This window comes from Pyrgilauda ruficollis, unplaced genomic scaffold (assembly GCF_017590135.1).
Source record: "Pyrgilauda ruficollis isolate IOZ18807 unplaced genomic scaffold, ASM1759013v1 scaffold217, whole genome shotgun sequence".
NCBI classification, from domain to species: Eukaryota; Metazoa; Chordata; class Aves; order Passeriformes; family Passeridae; genus Pyrgilauda; species Pyrgilauda ruficollis.
In genome coordinates this window covers 323,250-347,216 of record NW_024521095.1, presented here as the reverse complement: position 1 = coordinate 347,216, position 23,967 = coordinate 323,250, and the positions used below count along the sequence as shown (strand labels likewise).

General features: G+C 44.5%; 1 protein-coding gene across 12 annotated transcripts in view; it reads left to right on the top strand.

The window, feature by feature from the left end:
- The window catches only part of SEC31A (SEC31 homolog A, COPII coat complex component), a 39,587-nt gene that overhangs the window by 1,489 nt on the left and 14,131 nt on the right, over positions 1-23,967 (top strand). For all 12 annotated transcript variants that reach the window (XM_041468309.1, XM_041468310.1, XM_041468320.1 and 9 more), the window contains exons 4-20: positions 1,955-2,153; positions 3,215-3,310; positions 4,854-4,994; positions 6,916-7,058; positions 7,990-8,089; positions 9,318-9,479; positions 9,649-9,801; positions 11,140-11,379; positions 11,934-12,008; positions 14,041-14,091; positions 14,821-14,898; positions 17,013-17,088; positions 17,661-17,839; positions 19,308-19,434; positions 19,582-19,727; positions 21,390-21,563; positions 22,087-22,260. In XM_041468309.1, coding sequence (XP_041324243.1) covers positions 1,955-2,153; positions 3,215-3,310; positions 4,854-4,994; positions 6,916-7,058; positions 7,990-8,089; positions 9,318-9,479; positions 9,649-9,801; positions 11,140-11,379; positions 11,934-12,008; positions 14,041-14,091; positions 14,821-14,898; positions 17,013-17,088; positions 17,661-17,839; positions 19,308-19,434; positions 19,582-19,727; positions 21,390-21,563; positions 22,087-22,260 — 2,314 coding nt within the window. The remainder of the gene's footprint in view (positions 1-1,954; positions 2,154-3,214; positions 3,311-4,853; positions 4,995-6,915; positions 7,059-7,989; positions 8,090-9,317; positions 9,480-9,648; positions 9,802-11,139; positions 11,380-11,933; positions 12,009-14,040; positions 14,092-14,820; positions 14,899-17,012; positions 17,089-17,660; positions 17,840-19,307; positions 19,435-19,581; positions 19,728-21,389; positions 21,564-22,086; positions 22,261-23,967) is intronic.

Genomic DNA, 23,967 nt, shown 5'->3' with positions numbered 1-23,967 from the left:
TTCAGCACTGAAAGATGAAGGCAAGTGTGTGTAATTGATACTGTGGGACAGTGATCTTGGACTCTAACAAACCAGCTCATGCTTTGACATAAACAAAGTTTTTGAATATATGCGTGGACCCTTTATCTCAGCAAACCTCTCACAAGAAAACAGAAGAAAATGTGAAATTGTGAAAATATGGTGGCAACTTTTCATGTTGCACCATCCTGTTTGTATTAAGGCATTTCAGGGGGACTCCTGTAACATAACTAACTTGGGTTATGTTGTAGCCAAATTCCTGGCTGCACAGCTCCACTCAGCTGTTAGTTCCTTACTGTCTGCTTATCCAGACAAATATTCTTAGCATCAGAGCAAACACTTTCCATCTCAGCAGCACTCGTAGCAGCTCTCTGGCAGAGCTGAGGTCAACATGTCCTGCTGATCTGCTCAGAGCAGGAGGCAGTGTTGGATCTTTGACTTTTATTATTCTGCATTGTTTTAACTATGACTGAGATTCTTCAAGACTTGCCATTTGCTTTCTGAATTTCTAGAAGCACTCCTTAGAGCCAGGATGCAGTGCTCCTTGGAAAGTACCTCCCTTTACCAGCAACACAAGAATTTGACTTTGCCCCAGAAAATGCATTAAAAATGGGGCTGAGGGTTTTTTGTTTGTTTTTAATTTAAGATTAGATAGCAGTGTATACGTCAGGCTGTATTTTGGTTTTCAGCAAATGAAAATGTCCAGGTGATTAGACACATAAAAGATAAATCCTTAATTGCTCTCCAAGTAAAGTTTTGCGCTGCTTTTATAGAACCATAATTTATCTTGGAAAGAGTAAAGGGCAAAAGTAAAGTAATTGCACTGTTAATTTTTGGGGTTTGTTCCTCATTGTTTCCTGCCTTCATTTTGGGTTGTTTTAAGTCCTGTTCAGTCTTGCTGGTGATGCCTGGACAACCCTGTCAGTTACTTCATTTCTCATAAACTTGCACAGTTAGGTGCAGAAGGATAAAAATCATACCCAGGGATGGGTCTGTCTGATATCACAGACCCGTTGCCATTTGTAGCATCATTCTTTGGTGAGCTCCTGCTGTAATCACAACACTGGGAGCCTGAACACTTGGCTGTTATGGTATTTCTCACCCAGCATATGATCTTTGGGTAACTTTCTGCAGTCCTATCTTACCATGCTAAAGTTGCTGTGATTTAAAGAGGTTACTTGAAGATTGCCCAGAGGTAACAAATAGATGAGCAGTATCACAGTGAATGCAAAGGTGTCTCCTTGCCTTCTTCCAGTCAATGTGGGTTTGCTTTCTGCTTGCATAAGAGCTGATAAGTGGTTGTGTCATTTTGTGCAGAACATATTCTTTGCATGGCTAAGTGCACAGGAATGCTGTTTTGCTTATGCAGGAGGCTAATTGAGTTGAAGGGAATTGGGTGTTTACAGATGGACACAATAGTGTTCTTAATTTCTGGAAGTATGTTTGATTCCTTCACAGCCTGAAAATGGGCTGTGGTCCAGGAGATGTGTGTGTGATGTTGGCTAAACTTGCTGAGTCCCTGGCATGGCAGACAAAACACTTGCACAGATATGGAAAAGCATATGGAATTTTTCTAGTTTCACCTGTGTCTTCTCCTGAAGCTGCTTGCAGATAGCAGAGGTTTTTCTCAGGCTGTAGCCGGATGGGTTTACAGCCCTTACTTTGATGCCTGCTGTTGTGATTTGGAGCACTTACCTGGTTTTGAAGGCAGGAGATGGAGATGTTGTTGGTTGTGCACGTTGTGCCTCTTGTTAATAAGCAGAACTGGGGCATGCCTTCCTCATGGAAAAGGCTGTGCTGAGACTTGTCCTTAGGGAGAAAAGCAGGCAGTGCTTTTCTCTAACTTTAGCTGGGGTGAGCAAAAATGGGATGTACCAACCTACAGGGAGCGGGTGGTGGATGGGTCTAAGACTGTGGGGCCCTCTGTGTCTTGCAGGTACCACAAGCTGATCTGGGGCCCTCACAGCATGACCTCAGGGGACAGAGTGTCTGGAGTCCTGATTGCTGGGGGTGAAAATGGAAATGTCATCTTGTATGACTCGGCCAAAATCATAGATGGAGAGGCTGAGGTAATAATAGCCCAGAAAGACAAGCACACAGGACCAGTGAGAGCACTCGATGTCAACATGTTCCAGGTTGGTTTTTCTGCTGTTTCTCTTCACATACCATTGATAGAGGAGTGGCCTACTGTAACTTGTAAACTCAGATGTTTCTGCTGCTTCCTCTCCCCTGAAAAGCATGAACTATATTTGGTTTTTGAGTGTCTGTTTGGATTTAGTAGGAAAAACCTGCCCCATTACTGGCATTTCATAATGGGGAATGGAAGTTCTTTAATTTGTTCTTTCCCCTCATCAGTTTACCTTGTCAATTTAGTTGATCTTTTTAGCTCTGCTTATGTGTCAAGTAGAGGTGCTCTTCAGGGTGTTTTTAGTCAGTCTCTTCTCTTAGCTTCTGTGCATTGTGCCAGTCACACAGAAAGGAATTATGTGCTCTCATTCATTTTTCTGGTGAGATCAGTTTTCAGGTCTCTCCTTTGGGCTTTGGGTAGGATCCACCTTCAAGGCCCCCTTCCTAAGAGGAGACAGCAGGGAAACACAGCCGTGTGGCCTCTTGAACAGAAGGGCTCTCAAAACCAGCAGTCCTTCCCACACCACCAATGAGCATTTACTTCCTTCTAGATACAGTGTGTTGGTTTTTCCTTGTTGCCACCAGCTGTGTGAGAATTCAGTTGGATTTGTTTCCTAAATAACACTTCTGTGCCTGCACACTTGCCTCCAGCAAGGCTGCACTGTGTTCATTGTGTCCTCTCTGAATCACTTACTCTCCCTTTCTGCCTGTTCTGAACTCAGGACTTGCCTGCTATCAGCCACAAAATGTGGCCAAAGGGCACTTGGTGACCTTGGCTCATGTTGCCCTGCCTGGACTTTTGCATCCCAGGTGCAGGAGTACTTTGGATGGCTGCACTCACTGTGGGCAGGGCAGCAATGCCACACTGTCCAGAGCCAAGCTCTGTGGTGGCCAAAACTGCAGCACTGCTTCCTCCTCTGCCCTGTCACTATTTTCCCCTCTATCTTTTCCTATATCCTGAGCAGATAGGGGAAATTCACAGAGTCCTGCAGATCTGATGCCTCCTAGCAGCTAAGGCTGGGAAAGCTGATGCTGAAATACTCTTAATGTCTATTAATATTTCCTACAGACTAATCTGGTGGCCTCTGGTGCTAATGAGTCTGAAATCTATATTTGGGACTTGAACAACTTTGCTACACCAATGACACCAGGAGTGAAGACACAGGTACCAGATTTGTGTTTATTAAATTCTCCAGAGCAGACTCTTGAAAAGGATGCATGGCAGTTAGGTGACAGCTGATTGAAATTTGCAGTTTTGAAGCAGTCTCGGGAGCATGGAGGAAGGGAAGCCTCTTGAAGTCAAACTTGCTGCATGCAAGGGTGCCTGGATGCTGCTGCTTTTGTAGCCCCTGGAGAGCAGTGTCCTGGCTGTGCCTGTCAGTGCAAGTGTGCACGGGTCCGTGCAATGAGTGGTGTGCTCAGCTTCCCCTGCAGCAACCCTGGATGTGCTGTCTGCTTTATCCACAACAGACCTGCAGTTTTAGCTTGCTGTACAAGTCAGCCATGTCTTCCAGTGGCAACTTTTTGTTAAGAAATTGTATTTGGCCAGGGAAGGCTGTAGTGTCCCCTTAATCTTTGAGAAATGTTGCATTTTGTCAAGCAGCAAGCAGAGTCTCTCAGGCTACACTCCTTTTCAAATGCCATAACCATTACTTGTCTTTTAGTCTTCCTCTGCATGTTTCACTGCATGCACAGATCTGAAGATGGTGAAGGTACACAGAGAAAAATAGGAGAAAAGATAAAAAGCAGCTGCTGAGAAGTCAGATGATGAGGCAGTAGGTTTTGCAGTTACCTTGGTGGCTTTCAGGAAGTGGTTTAATTGCTGTGCTCAAGGTCTGGTGTTTAGCCTGTGTCTCTTAAAGATGATCTTTGGGGAAAAACAATAGTCTTTTGCCTTGTGAAGGAAATGGAAGAATGGGAAGAAGTTGTTTCAATGCAAGTACGCTTCTGTTGCTGTTACAAAATGCCACAGAAGTTCCTGGTTGCTGGAAAATGGGTTTATTGCTGCATGATAATTTGGAGACAAAAAAGTGTGCAAATGGGATGAGAAGTAATCTTCAATTTAAAGGTTTTTACTTTAAACTCTGTGGGGTTTGGTTGCTTGGTTTAGTTCAAGTAATTTATTAACATGTAGGCATTTGAGAGGATGTCCACCTTAGAGATCCCTGTAAAAGACTTTTTATGTCTAATAGTGATTTTTTTTTTTAGGCTGGGATATCTTTTAGTCCATGTGCATAATGACAACTAGAAATAATAGGGCAACAAGAGCTGGGTTAACGCTGCTTTTAATTTTTGGTCTAAAAATAAGAGTTGGGGGGGGAATGAGAAAACCTATGGAATTTCTCTAAGCAAACCTTTTTTTTTTTTTTTTTTTAATAAAGACCTAATAGTCCAAGACAAAAGAGCAGTTCATATGTCTGGTTATAGTTTCATGGAGTAATTTTCTGTTCTTGAAGACAGTTTTGCTTAATCTTGCTTTAATAACTAAAGTGTAGTATTGTAAAGCAGAAAATAACTAAAGAGAGAAATTCTAAAAATCAGTGTTTTCAGGTGTTGCACACTACAGCATGTGTAGAAAGGAAGCCAGAACACACCCAGTAGACGGGGCACTCTCCTTGCAGATTTGTCACTTAGCAAGTGCTGGCAGGGGCAGGGTTTGAGCCTGCGGTGTGGCGGGGTTGTGACAGGCTCTTGTGTGTGTGCGGCAGCCTCTGGAGGACATCAGCTGCATAGCATGGAACAGGCAAGTGCAGCACATCCTGGCGTCCGCCAGCCCCAGCGGCCGAGCCACCGTCTGGGATCTCAGGAAGAACGAGCCCATCATCAAAGTCAGTGACCACAACAACAGGGTGAGTTCTGTCCTAGCTCTCTCCTGCAGCTGCGGGGTGCTTGCACAGGGGTGCAGGGATGGGTTATGGCACCCCTTTCTATGTGACACATGTGGCATTCACGTTCTGTGTCCAGTTTGGGGCCCTCAGTTTAGGAAGGATGTTGAGATGCTTGAACATGTCCAGAGGAAGGCAACGAGGCTGCTGAGGGGCTTGGAACACAAGCCCTGTGAGGAACGTTTGAAGGAGCTGGGATTGTTTAGCCTGGAGAAGAGGAGGCTTAGAGGTGACCTTACTGCTCTCTACAACTCCCTGAAGGGAGGTTGTAGTCAGGTGGGGTCAGTCTCTTCCACCGGGCAGCAACTGACAGAACCAGAGGACACAGTCTCAAGCTGCATCAGGGAAGGTATAGGTTGGATATTAGGAAAAATTTTTTCACTGAAAGAATAATAAAGTACTGGAATGCTCTTCCCAGAGAGGTGGTAGAATCACCATCTCCGGATGTGTTTAAAAAAAGGCTGGACATGGCACTTGGTGCTCTAGTCTGGATTCTGAGTTTAGGTGTTAGGATGTAGGTTGGACTCGATGATCTTAGAGGTCTCTTCCGACCTCATTATTCTGTGATTCTGTGAAAAAAATTACTTTGTCCAGGATTTTTCTCCTGGGAAGCTGAGAGGCCTTAGAGAAAAGGAAAATAATTCTTATCTCATTTGCTTCTCCTGTGTTGTGCTCGTCTGGGATGTGTTTGGAGATTGTTTACCCACAGGTGTTTGTTTCATTGGATTCTGGTGTGAGTTGTTTTGACTCGTTGGCCAATCAGGGCCAAGCTGTGTCGGGACTCTGGAGAGAGTCACAAGTTTTCATTATTATCTTTTTAGCATTCTGTAAGTATCCGTTCTGTATTCTTTAGTATAGTATAGTATTCTTTAATATGGTATAGTATTATAGAGTAATAAATTAGCCTTCTGAGAACATGGAGTCAGATCATTCGTGCCTTCGTTGGGGGTGCCTGGCAAATACAATAGACAGAGATACTGGTGCCTGGCCCAGCTTGTCCTTGGGAGTGTATTTATGCAAGAGGGGTTGTCAGCATTGTCAATTAAAATAGCCAGATGCAGACTGAAGCAAGGCAAGGCACACAGGTGTCCTAGCAGAGCGATGATTGAATTTTGAGAAAACGCTTACTGATCTGTTTGGGGCTACCACAGAAAGATTTTATTGATTTTGCCACAGAGAAGTGTGGCATTGAGCAGGTTACAGGGATGCTGCCTCCTATAGTTGCAACCACCATGGCACCCCTTTAGGCAGTGCAAAAAAGAACCTGTTCAACTTGTGGAGAGTGACATATTTGTACAATTTTCTATTGTTTTAAATAAAATATTGTTATAACAAACTCCAAAGGTACAGCAAGAGTTTAATTTTTAACTTAGAAGTAGGTGGTTGGGAAGTAGCTCTTTCCTCACTGTATTATTATTTTGATAAACTATGTCACTTTCAGTGCTTTCTAGGTTTGTTGCCTGACATAACAGCAGCACAGTAGGCTGTCTTCATCATGTGATGGTAGTCCTGTGATACGATGTTCTCATGACAGTAACCTCTGCCTAAGGTTGGCTTTTATTAAAATAGCAATAAAAATAATAGAGTAAAAGGTTTATATGGTGAGCTTTAGTGTTTTCTCACATTAAAACCTAGGACTGTGAAAAAGTCAGCACAGTGTAATCTCTCTGAAAGGACCTTGGGAAACTTAAGTGTAAGTCTCCTCATTCACAGGAATAAGGAGAATTTCCCAGTCTGAATGCAGTCAGAAATAATGCCTGGAAGCACAGCTGCAAATTCCCTTACAGTGGTGTTTTACCATGCGCACAGACATATTTGGGCTAGTTTTCTTTTTCCTTTAGTGCTGCTCAGTTGTGTGATGCTTTGGCCCAATGTCTCCCCTCAGATGCACTGCTCAGGCTTGGCGTGGCACCCTGAAGTTGCCACCCAGATGGTTTTGGCCTCAGAGGATGACAGGCTGCCTGTTATTCAGATGTGGGACCTGAGATTTGCCTCCTCACCACTTCGTGTTCTGGAAAGTCACACGAGGTATGAGTCTTGCATAGCGTGGTGTGCTCCATGGTATTTGCATGTGGGTGACTGTCCTGCTTTGTACATCGCACTTCTGCTGTTCCCTGGGAAGGAAGGCTCCCTTGCTGCTGGCCATTTCAGCAGCAGCCAGTGCTGGACACTGGCTTGCTGAGCAGCCAGCCCTGTGCCAAGAAAGACTTGTGTTTTTGGAGCTTGGTACTCTGAAGGAAACAGGCCTCAAAAATAAATAAACAAACTCACCAGGCTGCTGAAACAGTGAAGCTACTTGTTTGTTTCTAAGGTTTTTACAAAGAGGAAGCTAAGGAAGAAAGAATTAGTAGTAGTTAATTTTGGCTGAATAACATACTAAGGTGCACCCAGGCACATCCTCGTGTGGGTTTGCAGTTTCTGTGCCCCACAGTCCCCTTCATTTTTGGTCTAGTGGATGATTTTGTTAAATTCTTGTCCATCCTCCATTGTTGGTGAAACTTTCCTTATTGCTCAAACCCACTGCTTGATTTAAGAAGGGAGAACAGTGTTGTGGCTTCTACCAAAACTGCTGCCAGTGGGTTCTACTGACTTGAATGTCTTGCTAATAAAAAGCTGAATACTTCCTAGTCACTGACCTTGCCTGTGGGTTTGCACACTGGCTATTAATGACACTGCAGGCAAACAAACCATGTTGTCACTCATGCTCAGGTTCTCCCATATGACTGTTGCATGTCATTATCAGATACAGTGGCTGCATCTTTATACCTTTTCATGCAGAAAATAGAAAACATCTATTTCAATAAAACAAGGGCTGATAACATTGAAACATTCCTCCTGCTGTAAGAGGAATGGGTGGAGAGGGCATTTTGGCATGGAATGCTGAACTTCTGAATATGCTTTGTTTATCACCATTTTGCATTTACATTAAGCTTTGTTTTTGTTGTGGCTTTTCATGCAGGGGTATATTGGCCATTGCTTGGAGTATGGCAGATCCAGAGCTGCTGCTTAGCTGTGGGAAGGATGCTAAAATTCTCTGCTCCAACCCTAACACAGGCGAGGTATTGTATGCATACCACTTTGAACAGACATTTTTGGGTTTTTTAGAGGTGGCACATGTAAAGCAAGTGTTCCTGTGCTTGCATTCCTAGGAATGATGCTTCTGTGGGATGTTGCCCCCTATCCTATTTGCTATATGTGTCTTCTGAGCTTGTTGTGGTGGTGCAGGATTCCTTCCTGGTATTGTCAATATTACACATTTGTCCTTGCAGCTTTTCTCTTACTGAGTAGTGATGTCCCTGTTCATTATAAGAGGTGGAAATGGCTCCACTTAAACTAAGTGTATGCTTCCTACTCTTTTGTTTTGGGTCCAGTGTGGCTGTATCATTGTTGCAATTGCTTTTTTCCTTCTATAAGAACTTTATCCAGCCAGGAGGGTATTTGTAGGTTGCCATAGTTGTAGCAGATCAGTGAGAGCCACTCAAATGTGTTCCCACCCCACCCTTCTGGGTCTGGGAATACCTTTCAAAGAGAATGCAGATCTGTTTTTGAGAGTGTTTGTCCCTAGACCAGGAGAAAGGCTTCAGACATGCTGGGGGGCTCCTTCCCTCCAGTGGGCAATAACTGTGGCATGGGAAGTGTTTCTAAAATTCAGACATTGGCCCAAAAGTGCAAAAGCTGCACAGTGTTGATGAGTTATCTGAGCTGGATCCTGTGCTGTTACAAAGTTTTTACATGTGGTTGAATCATGCTGCATGTTTTTATTAAAAATAAAAATGAGTTCTGTGGGAGACAGCATTTTGCTGACAGCTAGCATTTTGTTCTTTGAGTTTCTCCTGGTTTATGGTTAAATGTCTGCTGTAAAGGGAGCTTGTCTGTTCCAGGGCACAAAAGGCTGTCTGCCCAGGGTGCAGGTTTTGCCTTTTTTAGTTTTCCTGTGAAAACAGACTTCCTCCATGTAGCATGTGAGGATACTAAATCAGCTCTGAATAAGCTACTGTGAATGTCAGCAGCTCACAGTGGGACAGCACAGACATACCCCACCTGTGTCATTTGTCCCGTGAGGATTCAACAGAAGATTTAATGGGAGGAGGAGGAGATGAAGCAGTGGTGTGTGATGTTCTGCTGTTTGGAGATCATCAGAGTTTGCCCACTGTCAGTGTGTGTGGTGATGGGGAGGCTGCTGGAGAGCAGACCACCCTCGGGGCACATGGCACATGAGAAGATTGTTGCTGTCGGGGACGGTGCTCCATGAAAGCTCTGATTTGTTGGGCTTGGTTTTGCCCCCAGGTGCTGTACGAGCTGCCCACGAACACGCAGTGGTGCTTTGATATCCAGTGGTGCCCGAGGAACCCTGCTGTGCTGTCTGCAGCCTCCTTCGACGGGCGCATCAGTGTCTACTCCATCATGGGCGGCAGCGCCGATGGCCTGAGGCAGAAGCAAGTTGACCAGGTGTTGAAAATTGTTCAGAATAGGGACAGAAAGGGAGGGCTGATCAAAATATGGAAAGTCTTCAGTGGCTGTCTGCAGCCCTGCTTGCAGGAGTACCGCTTCAGCACAAATAGATGTTTAGTTTATTAGAGTAATGTCACTTTTGTTTTTCCCCCTTGTGTTATTGAAGCTCTCCTCATCTTTTGGGAACCTCGATCCCTTTGGCACGGGCCAGCCCCTGCCTCCCCTGCAGCTTCCCCAGCAGACTGCCCCACAGAGTGTGGTGATGCCTCTGAAGAAGCCACCCAAGTGGATCCGGCGACCCATGGGAGCATCCTTCTCGGTAAGGAGGAGACAGGGATGGGCAGGGCTGGCCAGGCAGCTAGGGAGATAGTGCTGGCACCTGCTAAACCTCTTAGAAGAGGGGAGTTCAGTGTGGTGCTCCAGCCTGGGAGATCTTCCTCTTTGTTGTCATAATGGGAGATGCTCAGGGCAGCTTCCAGACAGGGCACTGGGGACAGCAAGAGCCTGACCAAAGTGCTTGGGAAAGGAAACGTTGTGTCTTGGCATTAGGGCTTCGCTTTTGTTTCTGTACAGTGCTTGCTTTAGAGTAATAAATATAACTGTGGGGGAATGAGACCAAAGTGGGCAAGTATCTGAGACTTCATAGCTTCAAAACTGCACTCATGTGAGTCAGTAATGGTGGAGAACACCCAGGTTAGCTTTGATCAAGGTAGCAGGAGTTGCTGTAGCAGCACAAGGGTGGGTTCCTCCATGGCTGGTTTGCAGAGGAGCCAGCTGAGGGGACGGCAAGCTCAGCTTTTTTGCTCCTTGGCTCCACTTTTGGCTTATTTTCTAAACCCACAGGCCATTTATTTGGGAATTTCTGGAGATTTTAGCTCATCCATTTGAATTTGATTTCTTTGCTGCAATACTGCTCAATTTTCAGCATCATGTCTGTTTATTCATGATCTGATGCGCAAATTAAATGCAATTTTCTCCTGTCAAAGAGAAGTGATGTTGCCTAGCCACTGACTGATGTGTCATTTTATGATGTTGTTTATTCCCTTATTTGTCCTGGTTTCCTAGGAGCCAGGTGTCAGTCTTTTCTCTGGCTAGGCTTTTGTTCTTTTCTAATGCAGGTTTTACTGGACTCGCCCGTGCAAATTAACTTTGAGCTCTAGAATGAAATATCATAAGCTCTTCCTAATTATTTTCTTGTGTTGATTTTACCTCTTCAAATGTTATCACAGCTTACTGCCTATCTTTCAGTAGAGTTTCAACTGCTAAACAGCCTGGCAAGAGCAGAACAGACATCATGCTTGAGCATTTACTTAATGATGTCAAGTAAAGGTTTCTTTGGTAACTGCATTGCAATATCATGAGATACTCCACTCTTGCTTGGTACTGCATAGACCCACAGCTCTAGCTCTCAGTTTCTGGTCTGTCTTTTGTCTGAGAAAAAAACAGGCACAGGAATGGCTGTGCTTACAAATCTTATTAAATGTGAACCTACTTATCCAACAAGCTCTTTTCAGGCATAGAAGTATGAGATGAGGGGAAAACAAATAAATGAGGAGATGTCAGGAGTGTTCAGTTATTGGACAATAAAATACATTTTATACATGCTCCCCTGCTGTATACAGTATTTTCACGTACTGTATGTGTGCTTCAATTCCAGTTTGGAGGCAAGCTGGTGACGTTTGAGAATTCCAAGCCTCCGCAGCAAGCGGGCATGGAGCAGCAGCAGCAGCAGCATCCCCATGTCTACGTGAGCCAGGTTGTCACAGAGAAGGAGTTCCTGGCCCGCTCAAACCAGCTGCAGGAGGCTGTGCAGTCCCAGGGCTTTGTCAGCTACTGCCAGAAGAAAATCGACATGGCCCTGGCTGACTTTGAGAGGAACGTGTGGGCCTTCCTAAAGGTAATAGGCTGGCAGCCCTGCAGGAGCTCCCCAGGCACTGGGAGAGCCAGGATGTCATTCCTTCTGCACATTTAGCTGAAGAGGTGCTGGGAACCCAAAGCTGCAGGCTGTGGGAATACTGCCCTTAAGCCATGGCACTGCAGAAGAGGGAGGGTCCTCAGGACCGGGGCTTTTTGTGGGGTTTGTGAGGAGTCATAGCAAAGCAAAGGTGTGGGTGAGGATATCCCATAGTTTTGGATATTCCCCATCAGCACATATTTGTACAGAGAGCTGGTGAGAAGGATTAAAGCTCTGGGATAGCTTCAGATGGGCTTTCCACTGTTCACTCTAAGCATTTAGAAGTTTCCAGGTGAAGCAGATAAACAGATTGTTCACCTGCAATAACCACATGGAAGCCTTGCCCATCTGCTCAGGTGCCCAGGTCACTGAAGATTTTTGCATTTCTCTTTATTACATTCAGTCTTCTCAGTCACTAAATCTCCCTGGGTCATTCGTGCCAGTGAGGGAGAAAATGAAAAATTGTGAATTGCAATATAGTCTTTAACTTTTTAAAGGTGAACTTCGAAGAAGATTCACGTGTTAGATACCTCGAGCTCTTAGGATACAAGAAGGATGATCTGAGGAAGAAGGTAAATGTGCCATATGTGAGATAAATAACTTTTGAATTTCAGAGTTTAATTTCGGAATTCTTACAGGAAAGTGTTTGCTCTGTTGGGTTTTTTCATTACTTGTGTCTTCTTGCAATATGGATGTTCAGTGGAAATGCCAGAGCAGGCAGCAGACGTCAGAGGTGTGTCTGCATCTGGCTGTCCATTGTTGATGTGAAATTGTCACTCATCAAGAAGCTTTGATATTTATTAATTCAGGCTATTCATGCAACTTTGCTATGTGACCTCCTTCCACTCAAGCATGGTGGAATGGGATCTGCTTTTAGGCTTTCTGGCAGAAGAACACGTAAGCAGTTTTCATTAACTAGACATGGACAGTCCTTTTTGTTTGAGGGAGATATCCTGCATTTTTGAAAGGAAAAGAAAAAAAAACAAGCCCAGAGGTGAAATGTGGTTACATTTTGAAAAGCAAAATTTGGATTACCAGGAAGCAATTTGCACATCATTATAGACCTTTTTTCCCAGCTGGAAGATTTTTACTCAGTGTTACAGGGAGTTACCTGCTGTGCCTTTTGGCTCTGTTGTTTTCAGTTGTCTACCAGGAACTACCTAGTATTTCTTCAGTTCTGTTTCAGTGGATTTTAACATTTAACTAATTTTCATTATGTCAAACTAATGTTTTATTTTCAAAGATTGGCTCCATTAAAGTGTCATTGTGCTCACAAATTAAATGTCCTTCAGGGCAAAATTAATATGATTATGGGGGAAAAAATCGTGGTTTTATAACAGTTTGTCCTCAGCTTCTAAATATTTGTGTAAAGGCAAGCACAGCAAGGGTAATCCTGTTATTGAAAAGCAGCTCTCAATTAGAGAATGCAGTTGAAGTTTAGTAGTGGTTCTGCAGACTGGCATCATGAGATTAAAGCCCACTGCTTTTGCTCTGGGTTTATATGCCCTGTGCATGGGGAGGAGCTGGGAAAATGGGCACAGCTGAACTGGGTGGCCTGGAATGCTGTGCCTGTTCCATTATTTCAGTATTTAGGAAACAGATGGGAGGAGCTACAAGGTCCTGGTTTTATGTAGCTGTTTTCTGAAAAAAGTTGACTCCGTGTCTTTTTCAGTGTGAAGAAGCAGCACAGTACAGCTCATGTGAAAGTTTGTGATGCCCAGATGGAAAGCTCACTAAATCACAACTTGGTTTTCCCATTATTGGTAGCATTAGGAAAGTAAAAACAGGGATCACAGATTTCAGCTTCTTGTAATAAGCTGTTAAGAACGTGGGAAGGGTGGGTTATATTCTTAAAACCTGTGATTCTCATGCAAGTCAAGTCCTGGATTTCTCATTTTTATTGTAAACTAGTGATTAGAAAAGAAAGAGAAAACTGTCTCCAGCAATTTGAGCTCAGCTCTCTACACAAGCCAGCCTACAAGGGTAAAATAAAGGCTACAATACAAAAAGCAGTAGATAATTTTAGGAGCAATGTGAAACCCAGACTCCCTGATGCTGAAATAATATAGAAACTCTATACGTAAAATTGCTGGGTTTGAGAGCCCTAATTGAATCTGGAGTTGTGGTTTGCTTTGCTTAAAAGCTGGGCATTTTAACTCTTTTTTTACCTTGGAAAATCCTAGCCCACAGCCAAGTGCCTGATGTCAGGAACCCACAGCTTCCTGACAGGCTGTGTGTTCCACAAGGATTGTCACTGCTTTATTTTCTCTGACCGGAGCAGACAAGATTTTGTCCTTCATGTTCTGATACTGCTTTTATTCCTGTGGTTTCCAGCAGCTCTGGTGAGGTTTGAGGCCTTTGAGCTGACTATTAAAGGTTTAAAGTGTAGGACAGCTGTTATTTCCATCGGAGCTTGGGGTGCAGGTATCTTAGCAGTAAATCCATCACCAGCCTGGAACAGGAAATGGCTTAAGTTTTGTGATAAAGTGTTTAATTTCATGTTAACTGTTGTGCAAGCAATGTGGTAGCTATATGTGCCAGTTTTGCAATCTGAGAATTTGGTGCCTCTTTAAAAGGGTACTTATTTAAATCTTTGTTTTCTAGATCACATCTGCTCTGAATAAAGAAGGTCTTGCAGATGGTGCCTTGGGAGAGGTAAGCAAACACATGTATGTAACTCTGTGGTTACTTTTATAATGCCATAGTAATTTGTAAAGTAAGAATAATTTTTCTTTGGATAGCTGTTCCAAAGTAAGTCACAAACAATCCAGCACGTGGCAAGTTCCTACATTCAGTAGGATGAAGGTGTTATTTAAAAAAAATAACCACTTCTTTTCCACTCAGATGTCCCCCTCCTTTTCCAATGAAGGGCTCTCAGTCACAGGTTTTAATGTGGGGTTTCACTGGCATCTGATTTCAAGAGCAGCACCTTCATCAGGCTTTAAAGAAAGCAGGACTGAGCGTGTGGTCCTATAACTTTTCGTGCAAGAGTGGGAACTACAGTTCAGGCACTGCCCACACTGTAATTGCAGTGGCCTGAATCTACAGCAGGACTCTGCAGTGCTTTTGTGCCACAGACAGTTCAGAGTCATCTGTAGCTGCCTCATAGGGAAGAAAGCTTTTTTTTTTTTTTTCTTGCATGTTTTGAGGCAGCTAAGATGAAAACAGCACAAGGTACTGTGTAATGACAGAGAGCAAAGAAAGAGGCCCCTAGCAGGGCCTCTACCCTGTTTGTGAGGCTTAAACATGTATTGCCAATGCATTTCTGTGATTTTCAGTCTGGTTCTAACTGTTGGTTGGTGGAAAGGTGACTGTACTCTGCAATGCAAAGTATTTCTGCCTCTTTTGCTGGTGGATTTTTATGGCATCTTCTCTCTGCTGAAGTCTCCTGCAGAATCTGATGGATCTGTGCCAAACGAGGGGGATGAAGGCCAGACTACAGAGGAACAGTTCTTGGGAGAGGTATCTGTTGCCCTCTAGACTAACCCTGCTGACCTCGCCTGTATTTACTTTGTGCCTTTTAACATCATTTCATTTTCTTGGCTTTTCCTGCTGCTGAGGATATACAAAGATACAAAAAATTATTAATAATGGTAAAACTGGACTCTTGCTGATATCTTTTTTTCATCTGCTTCAGGCAGTATGTTCAGCTAGGTTTATTGCAGGCAGTTTGTGCTCAACCATGTCAGCATTTGGGATCCCACACACCATTTGAACAGGATTGTTTTCAACTTGTGTTTTACATATGAGGACAGGTCCCTAATTAGCACTAAGGACTGAGCCTGTGCCTTGTGAGGTGTCACTAGCACTGTAAATAGTGTATTGCTGTGTGAACAGACCAACTTCACTCTTCCCCATTCCCTCAGTCTCCCTTTTGGATTAGAATTTGGGCTGGTAGCTGTGCTTCCTGTGCTTGGTACCTGTCTGCAGCTGTCTGTGGAGATGGGGCCAGTGGTTTAAGGCTCTTGCATGTTGGGGTGGTGCACTTAACTCCACATAACAAACAGCCTGTTAAAGACACTCAAATCAGGATGCTCTCCTTGGGTTATGTGCTTGATTGCTTGTTAGTTCTTTATGCTCTGTAGTGGCAGACGTGCGTGTCTGACAGTGTAAGGGTTTTGCTGTATGCAGTCATGAAGATATTGGATATCTCATTACAAATGTCTCTTCTAGGAGAGAATTCACAGCCAAACATGACCTTAGCCTACCTAAATATTTGTGATCCTGGCCTGAAGCCACTGGTGATGCATCAGGGCGTGCTGTCGCATACATAAAGTAACTGGATGGGCACATTATTCCTGTGGGAGTCACAACATGCTCTCAACCGATACCAAACACACATCCAGTGTTATCTGACAACAAAATCATTTTCCAGATGCTGTGTCCTTTGCACAAGCCAGACATAAAGCTTGTTTCAGACTTGCTTACCCCTCCAAATGAATGGCTTTGGTCTACTGTGTCCTTCAATTTAGCTGAACAAGCAGGGTGTTCCTGAACTCCCTTCATGTACTGGAGCAATGGCTTGTGACAGAGGAGGTGCTTTGTGGGTCAGGTTCTGCACTCTGCTTAGCCTGTGCTGTGCAAAAGGATGGTGAAGAAACACTTCTCTTTTGATGCTATTTTTTATTATTGAAATGTTTTGTTTGAAATCCCAAAATCCAGGTACTCACACAAAGTGGTCTCTGTCTTAATTCTAGGCGAATTTTATAGAAAAAGCAGCCTCTGTCTACTGGACATTCCTGTCCTGAGTGCTACATTGGCCTTCCCTATTGAAAATTACCTTGTGTAATTTACTTAATTAAACTGGGGTGTATGTCTAGTGCAGAGGGTTTCAAGGATGAGCTGAAATTCAAAGTGGAGCAGAGTGGAACCTAGGTAGCGTTAATGGTAGACTGTTCTTGGTAGGGGTTAAGGTTGAAAGAGAAGGAAAGAAAAGGATTCTGATTTTCTCATTGTAGCTGTAGCTTTGCTCGGAGGGGGTTGTGTGTATATGGCTACAGATACAAGTTGGTACCCAGGATCCAGGTGTCTGGCTGCTGGTACTTGTGAGATTAGGGAAGTTAAAAAAAAAAAAAACAAGGAGAAAAGTTAAAAAAAACCCCAAGGAATTAATTCACTGCTTCCCATGAGCAGGCAGGTTTTCATCCCTAAGAAAGCTGAGCTCCATCACATGTAACAGTGAGTTAGGAAGAGAAATGCCATCACTGCAAACATCCCCCTCTTTCTTCTTCCTCCAGCTTTATATTGTGCTGAGCATGATGTTGTATGGCCTGGAATATCCCTTGGGTCAGTTTGGGGTCAGCTGTCCTGGTTGTGTCTCATCCCAACTTCCCATGTGTCTCATCCCAACTTCCTTCCCACTTCTCACCAGAGGTGCAGTAGGAGAAGTAAAAAAGGCTTGGTGCTGTGCAAGTGCTGCTCAGCAAAAGGGATAACCTTCCCTTCTAAATTAATTGTCTCTGAGTAGTCTGAAGTTTTAAATTTAACTTGCAGTGCAAGAGCCACATAGTTTTAAAATGTTTCTACTTTCTAAGTGTTTACATAATCTCAGAAATTATGTTTTCCCTTTCTCTTAGACGCTGAAGGAACATAAAAAAGAAACTGAAGATGTGGGATCTGCAAAGACAACATTTAACATTTCTGTTAGTGGAGGTACAAAAAAACCTTGATATTTATTTTGTCTGTACTGTTGTTTGTAAATACTGATGTTGATACTGGTGTTCCAGTGAGAAGGCAAATTCTGCACAGATTGTGTAGGATTGTGACTATTTGCCTCTAACTGCATTCTCATGCAGTATCAAGGCACTTGAAAATACAACTTTTTGAAGGAAGGAAGTTGTACAGCACTTGTGTACCCCATTGATGACCTGCAGCTGCTCTGAGTGATAAAAGAAGATACGCTTGGTCAGGCATGAAGTGCTGTTTCTACAGAAACTCCCAGGGGATCTTGAGTAACACAGAAGCCACTGACCCCTGTCTAGGTTTGACTTTTTATGGTACTATTCAGGTAGTTGTTTTAGAAGCCATTTAGACCTCTAGGAACTTGCTCTGTCACAAGGTAAGTATTGCTTGACAGTGCCCCTGGGACATGGCTGTACCTGGCCAGGAGCAGGCTGGTTTGCAGCCAGCTGTGCCAATGTTGTACAGTCAGACAGGATCACCTGCTGCTGCATCTCTGTGGCTTTTGTGGCAGCATTTGGAATTGCACCCCTGTGTCGTTGCAGATGTGGATGGGCTGATCACACAGGCTCTGCTGACAGGGAACTTTGAAAGTGCAGTGGATCTGTGCCTGCATGACAACCGCATGGCCGACGCCATCATCCTGGCCATCGCCGGCGGGCAGGAGCTGCTCTCCCGGACACAGGAGAAGTACTTTGCCAAGATGCGCAGCAAAATTACCAGGGTAGGTGTTTGCAGGTCAGAAGTAACATGCTCATATGCCTTTGGCAACTCCCTTTTTCACCTTAAAAAGTTTTCTTGCCATTTTATAGGTTTATTCCTGGCGGATGTTAGTAAGTGTTCAAGTCCGTAAGATCTCGGAGAAGAAGGATTTTTGTTACTCTTTTTAATGCATTGATAAGGGGACAGCAGGCACACCACCTGAATATCAGTACACAGGAGTATTCTTTATCCCATCTCCAGTGTCTCTGAGTTGCATATACACAGATTGTTAACAATAAAGACAAATTCCTTAAGAAGGGCACATTTCAGTCTGCTGTTCTGTCACTTTTTTCACGTGTGACCCTTGCTCAGGGCCAGCAGCATTATGTTGATTTCTGCCCATGATCAGCCTTCACAGATTTTGCTGATGCTTTGTTTTACTGCATACACAGAAGAGAGAGCAAAGTATGCCCAGGGTAGATTAATCACCCTTTGTCTAGGAGACAGTCTGTTATGGCCGGCTGGTTATTGTTATTTTCAGCTTTTTGCAGTGCTAGAGGTTGCTGATGCTGCTTGTGCAAATCTTTCTTTTTTACTACCAATATGAGAAAGAAGTGACAGGAGGTTGAAACAGGAGAAGTGCCTTTAAAAGAGCAGCTGGTTTAGCAAGGGTGGCAGCTTTTAGAGGAATTTCTTCACTGTAGTTCATCCTTTGGGAAAAGGTGCTTTTATGAAGAGCTGACCAGTTATCTTTGCCTATGCTGACAGGCAAGCATTGACCTTGTAGTTAGGATGTTGCATTTGTTGTTCAGGTGTGTTTTTTCTCTTCTGGTCCCAAACTGCACACATACTGCTTGTTCAGCTGTTTCTAAACTTGAAGTCTTGGCATGAGAAGGACTTTGTTCACTCTAGAGCAGCATAGCTGCCAAGTCTGTCTTTTGTCCAAAGCAAAATAACTGGAGGCAGAGTTTTAGAAGGAAGAAACTGGAATTCCATTCTGAGGGCTGTGTAGGGTTACTACAGCCAGCTCAGGTTTATATTGCTGCCAGCTCTTTATGCAGCCTTTTCAACTGCCCCTCACTGGTCAGCTTGAGACCAAGAGCTTAAAGATGAATGAAACAGTTTAACAAACAAAATTCATACATCTCCCTGGGCATTGTGTAGAAGACTTCATAGCTAAATTCTTGGTAGGTCATCTTTGTCTGCAAAAATAGTGCTGAAAGCCGTTTGCAACAGCTTGTGGAGATTTGTGTATTCTTTTCTTGTTCATTTTGTAGCAAGAATAATTGCCCTCTGCATGTTCTCTGAGCTTGTTCTGTGATTTTTTCCTTTTTAAGTAAGGTGTGCTCTTGCAGCTGTTGAACTGCAGTGCAGTGCCTGTCATGACCCTGGATACAGTGGGGATGAGTACATTGGAGCAGATCCAAATCATCCTGTGTATTAGAGGAAATCTTAGCAAGATCTTAACTGTGGTCTCTCTCCTGTTCTAGCTCATCACTGCAGTTGTAACAAAGAACTGGAAAGAGATTGTGCAGTCTTGTGACCTGCAGAATTGGAGAGAGGCCTTGGCTGCTGTGCTCACTTATGCCAGGCCAGATGAGTTTACAGCCCTTTGTGGTAAGGACCCTTCACAGACTGGATAATTCCAGAGCAGTATCGTGGCTTTGCTCACAGTGCCTTGGCCAGTTGCTTCCCCAGCTTCAGCAGTGGTGGGGGGGGATACCCAGAGTGATTTACCAGCATCTTTGTTCTTATTTTATCTAGATCTCCTGGGTAGCAGGCTGGAGAATGAGGGGGACAGCATTCTGCAGACACAAGCTTGCCTCTGTTACATTTGTGCTGGCAATGTGGATAAACTTGTTGCTTGTTGGACCAAAGTTCAGGATGGAAACAGCCCCTTGTCCCTTCAGGTTGGTAATTCTTTTAAGAAAGGTGTTGGAAATAACAGACTACAATCGTTTGGCTCTTAAATTATCTAGTGTAGGGCTTTGCTGTCTCATGTATCTCAGGATGCAAGCCTTTCCTTTCTGGAAAAATAACACACAAATATGATACTGGAAAACGTGCTGGGAAGTACAGTGGCCCTTCTGCTTGCCTTGTTCTTTGGGCAGTGGTACTGATACATTTCATGTGTAAAATAATAGTAGTACTTAGTGTTGTCGTAAAGAAGGGTCTTCCAGTGCTTGCATTTTTTGTGGTTAGGAAATACTTGGACTTTTGTACTTTTGGAAGTTCAGGAGAAGAACTCAATAGAATTAGATTTAAATCTGGGGAGGCAGTTGTAGGAAGGTTCTCATGAAAGCTTTCCCCAGGGGTTTGCACATACAAAGTTTGGTTTCTAGCAGTGAAATGCATTGCTTATAGCAGATATCTTGAGGGAATAGGGTTGATGAGTGGAATGAGGCAGTAATGGAATAATTTATTCTATAATACAATGTTAGTTTATTCCATCTGTTTAAGGCCTTTGAAGAACCAGTTTTAGAAAGTACTTACTTGATGATGCTGTGAGACTCTTCTTTAGTTAATTGAAGGAACTGATGTGTATCTGAGTTTTGCTTCATGTCATTAACTCTCTGAATTATCAAAATAATTTGATTTTGAGGGCTTTATTTACAGATTTACCTTCAATTTGAATTTGCATTTTGATTGCATGGCTTTGGTCTCTCAGGCTGTAAAATTGGAAAATGCTGTTGAAGTCCTAATTAGCTGACTTATTTACTATGATAGTGGCAATAGAAGCTGTTGTTTTGGGGTTTTCACTTGCCTTTTTTGAAGTGCTGATTTGTAGGGAAAAACAAATGGTTAGAAAACAATCTTTATTAGTAGTGTATGGTTGAAATCTTTTGTGTGGTACCCTCTCATTCAATCTCTTGTAAGATTTTAAAAAGGGCTTTAATTTTGCCAAATGAATATTTGTAGTACCCTTCAGTATCAATACAGTAAGAAAAACATAAGAAAACTGAACAGAAAATGTTCCGATAATTTAAGACTAGAAGGAAACCCAACCAAGACCAGCTCTGGTGTTGGGGGATGTGCAAGGAAGGCAAGATAGAGTAATTCTGGTGAATATCAGGAAAACCATTTTGCTGTAACAATCAGAAAACTATGGACAACTCTTCCAAGGGAGTTTTTAGATCCTTTTGAGATGGATAAGAACTGACTTACTAAAGCCCTGTAAACGAATGTGCAGTGCAGTAGTGGTGACAGGTGTGATGTCTGTTTGCTCTGAGACAAACCAGATAATTTTATGAAATTATCACCAGATAATTTTATGAAAGCATCCACTTGGTGGAGATGTTCAGTACTGATAGAGCCCTGAAATGCTGTTTGATAAAAACAGTTCTTTGGAACTCTTCTGGCTCTGCTGTTAGGAGCTGCTTGGTGGGTGGCTGCTGTTCCATCCCCTGGGAACAGCCATGCCTTTGGTGCAGCTGTGGCTGTTTGGGAAACCTGCGCTTGGCTTGGGCTTCCCACTGGCTGCCAGGGGTCCTGCCAGGGACAGTCTTAAGCCAGGGCCTAGGTCACATTGTTGTTCTCACTTGTGAGTGGGTTTTTCTCTCCTGATCTTTCAGGATTTAATAGAGAAGGTCGTGATCCTGCGCAAAGCCGTGCAGCTCACGCAGGCCGTGGACCCCAACACCATGGGCGCCCTTTTGGCCGAGAAGATGAGCCAGTATGCCAACCTCCTGGCTGCTCAGGGAAGCCTGGCTGCAGCACTCACCTTCCTCCCTGCCAACACCAACCAGGTATGGGGCCTTCAGGCTCTTTGCTCCCTCTCTGTCTGTGAGCAGGTGTGCTTCAAGCAGAGGCCTCTGCGTGGTGCGGTTCAGCATCGGGACTGCCGCTTGACATGCGCCTTGGAATGTGACAGTCTGGCTGTTCCCCTCACCCTGCACCGGCCTTGCTGAGCTGGCAGGTGTGCACAGACTTCTGCTCCCTCTTGGTTTCACACCCTTGTGCCTGCAGCCAGTGACTGCCAAAGGGTGTCCCTCCTGCAAGCCAGACGTGGCAAATGAAATGTCATAAACATTTGGTTCTTCTTTTCTGACTTCCCATCTTCCATCAGCTGATATTTGTAGACAGCTGGTTTGGGAATGAGGCAGGCAGTTGTAAGGCAGTTCCAATGGCCTCATGTCTCGTGCAGAAAAGCACGAAATTAAAGAGGCTCAGAGGGAGCTCATCAGTGAGTGGCCACTCAGCCTCTTGGTGTGATGCACTGGGTGCCAGGCAGTGCATCTCAGCTCCCTTTGCTGTGCTTTCTGATTGCAGCCAAACATCGTGCAGCTACGGGACAGGCTTTGCAGAGCCCAAGGGGAGCTCCCAGCAGGACAGGACGGCCTCAAGGCACCATATGAGAGAGACCCTATGCCCAAAGGACGAGCTGACCCCGGGGCTGGACGGATGCAGGCACCCCAGGCTCCAGCCCAGCAGTATTACCAGCAGGTAAATGGCCTTTGCCAGTAAGGGAAGGACATGGTGCTTGAGTTCTACAGAGCGATGGATGTAATAATTTTTTTCCTTTCTCTTGATCTGAGGCTGTGTGACAAACCTCTACTGAGAGCCTTGTGGTGAAGGTCACTGGTGCTTCCTTTCAGTCAGTACAGATGCCTCCTTTACTCCTCACCTGGAAACATCCTTTATACACCTTGTCAAGTAGCCTGCTTCTGAAAACTAGGTGTTTCCCCCTTTGTTTGAAAATGTGCTTCAGTGCCAAGCTGTGTGGGAGAGCACTGCAGGAGTTCTGTGTGCTTCCTCTCACGGTCCCTGACATTGTCCCATCCCTGCAGGCCTTGGGCCTTGCTCATTCTGCTCTCTAGCCTCCTCTGGGGCAGATTATTTCCACCCCTAGCTCTGATTTTGGCTGCAGAAGTTGCTGAGCAGTGGTTATAGCAAACTGAGGGCACTTTTCTGCAGCTGTGGGTACAGTCTGCTGTGAAAACACCTTCCCAGCCAGATGTCAGAGGGCAGGGGCTGGTGGGGGAGGCTGAGAGTGAGCTGTGCTACGAGAAAGACCCAGGTGAGTATGAGACTAATAAGGGAGCTGTGCAGGGAGGAAGAGGAGAAATGGGGGAGGAAAATTCTCTGGTTTTACTTCTGACCTGAGGATGACACTGCAGCAGAACACATTGGCCATCAGGACACTGTGGTGTGTTGGGCAGCCCTGGCTGTGTGTGTGCAGAGGGAGCACTGCCAGGTCTCTAATCCCCCAGCACAGCAGCTCATCTGGTCCCCTCTAAAGGTGCTCTGGGCTGGGCTTTTCTGAGAGCAGAGCTGGGTTAGGGCTGTGGGCGTTCTCCTTGGGCGGCGATTGGCACAAGCAGAGGTATCTCTTGTCTCTGCTGCCCCCAAGTACTGCCTGCCAGAAAAAACAGGGCAGGAAGAAAGAAGGGATGAAAGGTGAGGGGGGGGAGGGGAGTTGGGCATTCTCAGTGTCAGCAGAAGTGTCTCTCCAGGGAGTTAGCAAGGTAGATTTCAGAAGGGACAAAGCCTTCATCCAGGATTTACCTTGCTAACCCCATTGCATATGGTATTACATGCGTCATCATTAATAATCAAGTCTACTCTGCTGTCTGTCTTTGGCCTTCTTCCCTGTAACCAGAGTTGCCTTGAGAAGTGAAGCTCTGTGTGTCCTGTTTGGCTCTGGAGAATAGCAGCTCTCCTCTAGATGTTAAGATATGAGCAATGCTTTTTTAAACCAGAGTTTCCTCTTTCTCCCACTGTTCCTGAAATGCCTCAAGCAATTATTTCAGCAAGCCCTGCTTGTTAATTAAAGGCTGGGTGTATCAGAACTGCACGAGTTCACTGGGAGTTACAACCCCCTGTGTTGCTGGCTTTTCAGGGAGTTTATCCTCAGCAGGAAGGGCTTGAAGGGGACAGGTGTCAGTCAGAAAGGTTCCCAGCTGATGAACCAGAATGGAGAGAAATTGCATGTTTGAGTGTTAGGATACTTGCTTTGTTTGACCTCCTTTTAAGAAGGTGTGTATGTAGGACTTGTTCAAGCTTGAGGCAGCCTTTGTTTAACTGCTGTCCCGAACAGGAACATGTTCTTAACACTTGGGTTCCTTTCAGCATAGTTTTGTTGAACCCTCTTTTTCATCTGAATAAACCAGGTGTGAAAGGGGGTGAAAAGTCTTTCAGATTCTCTGGTGA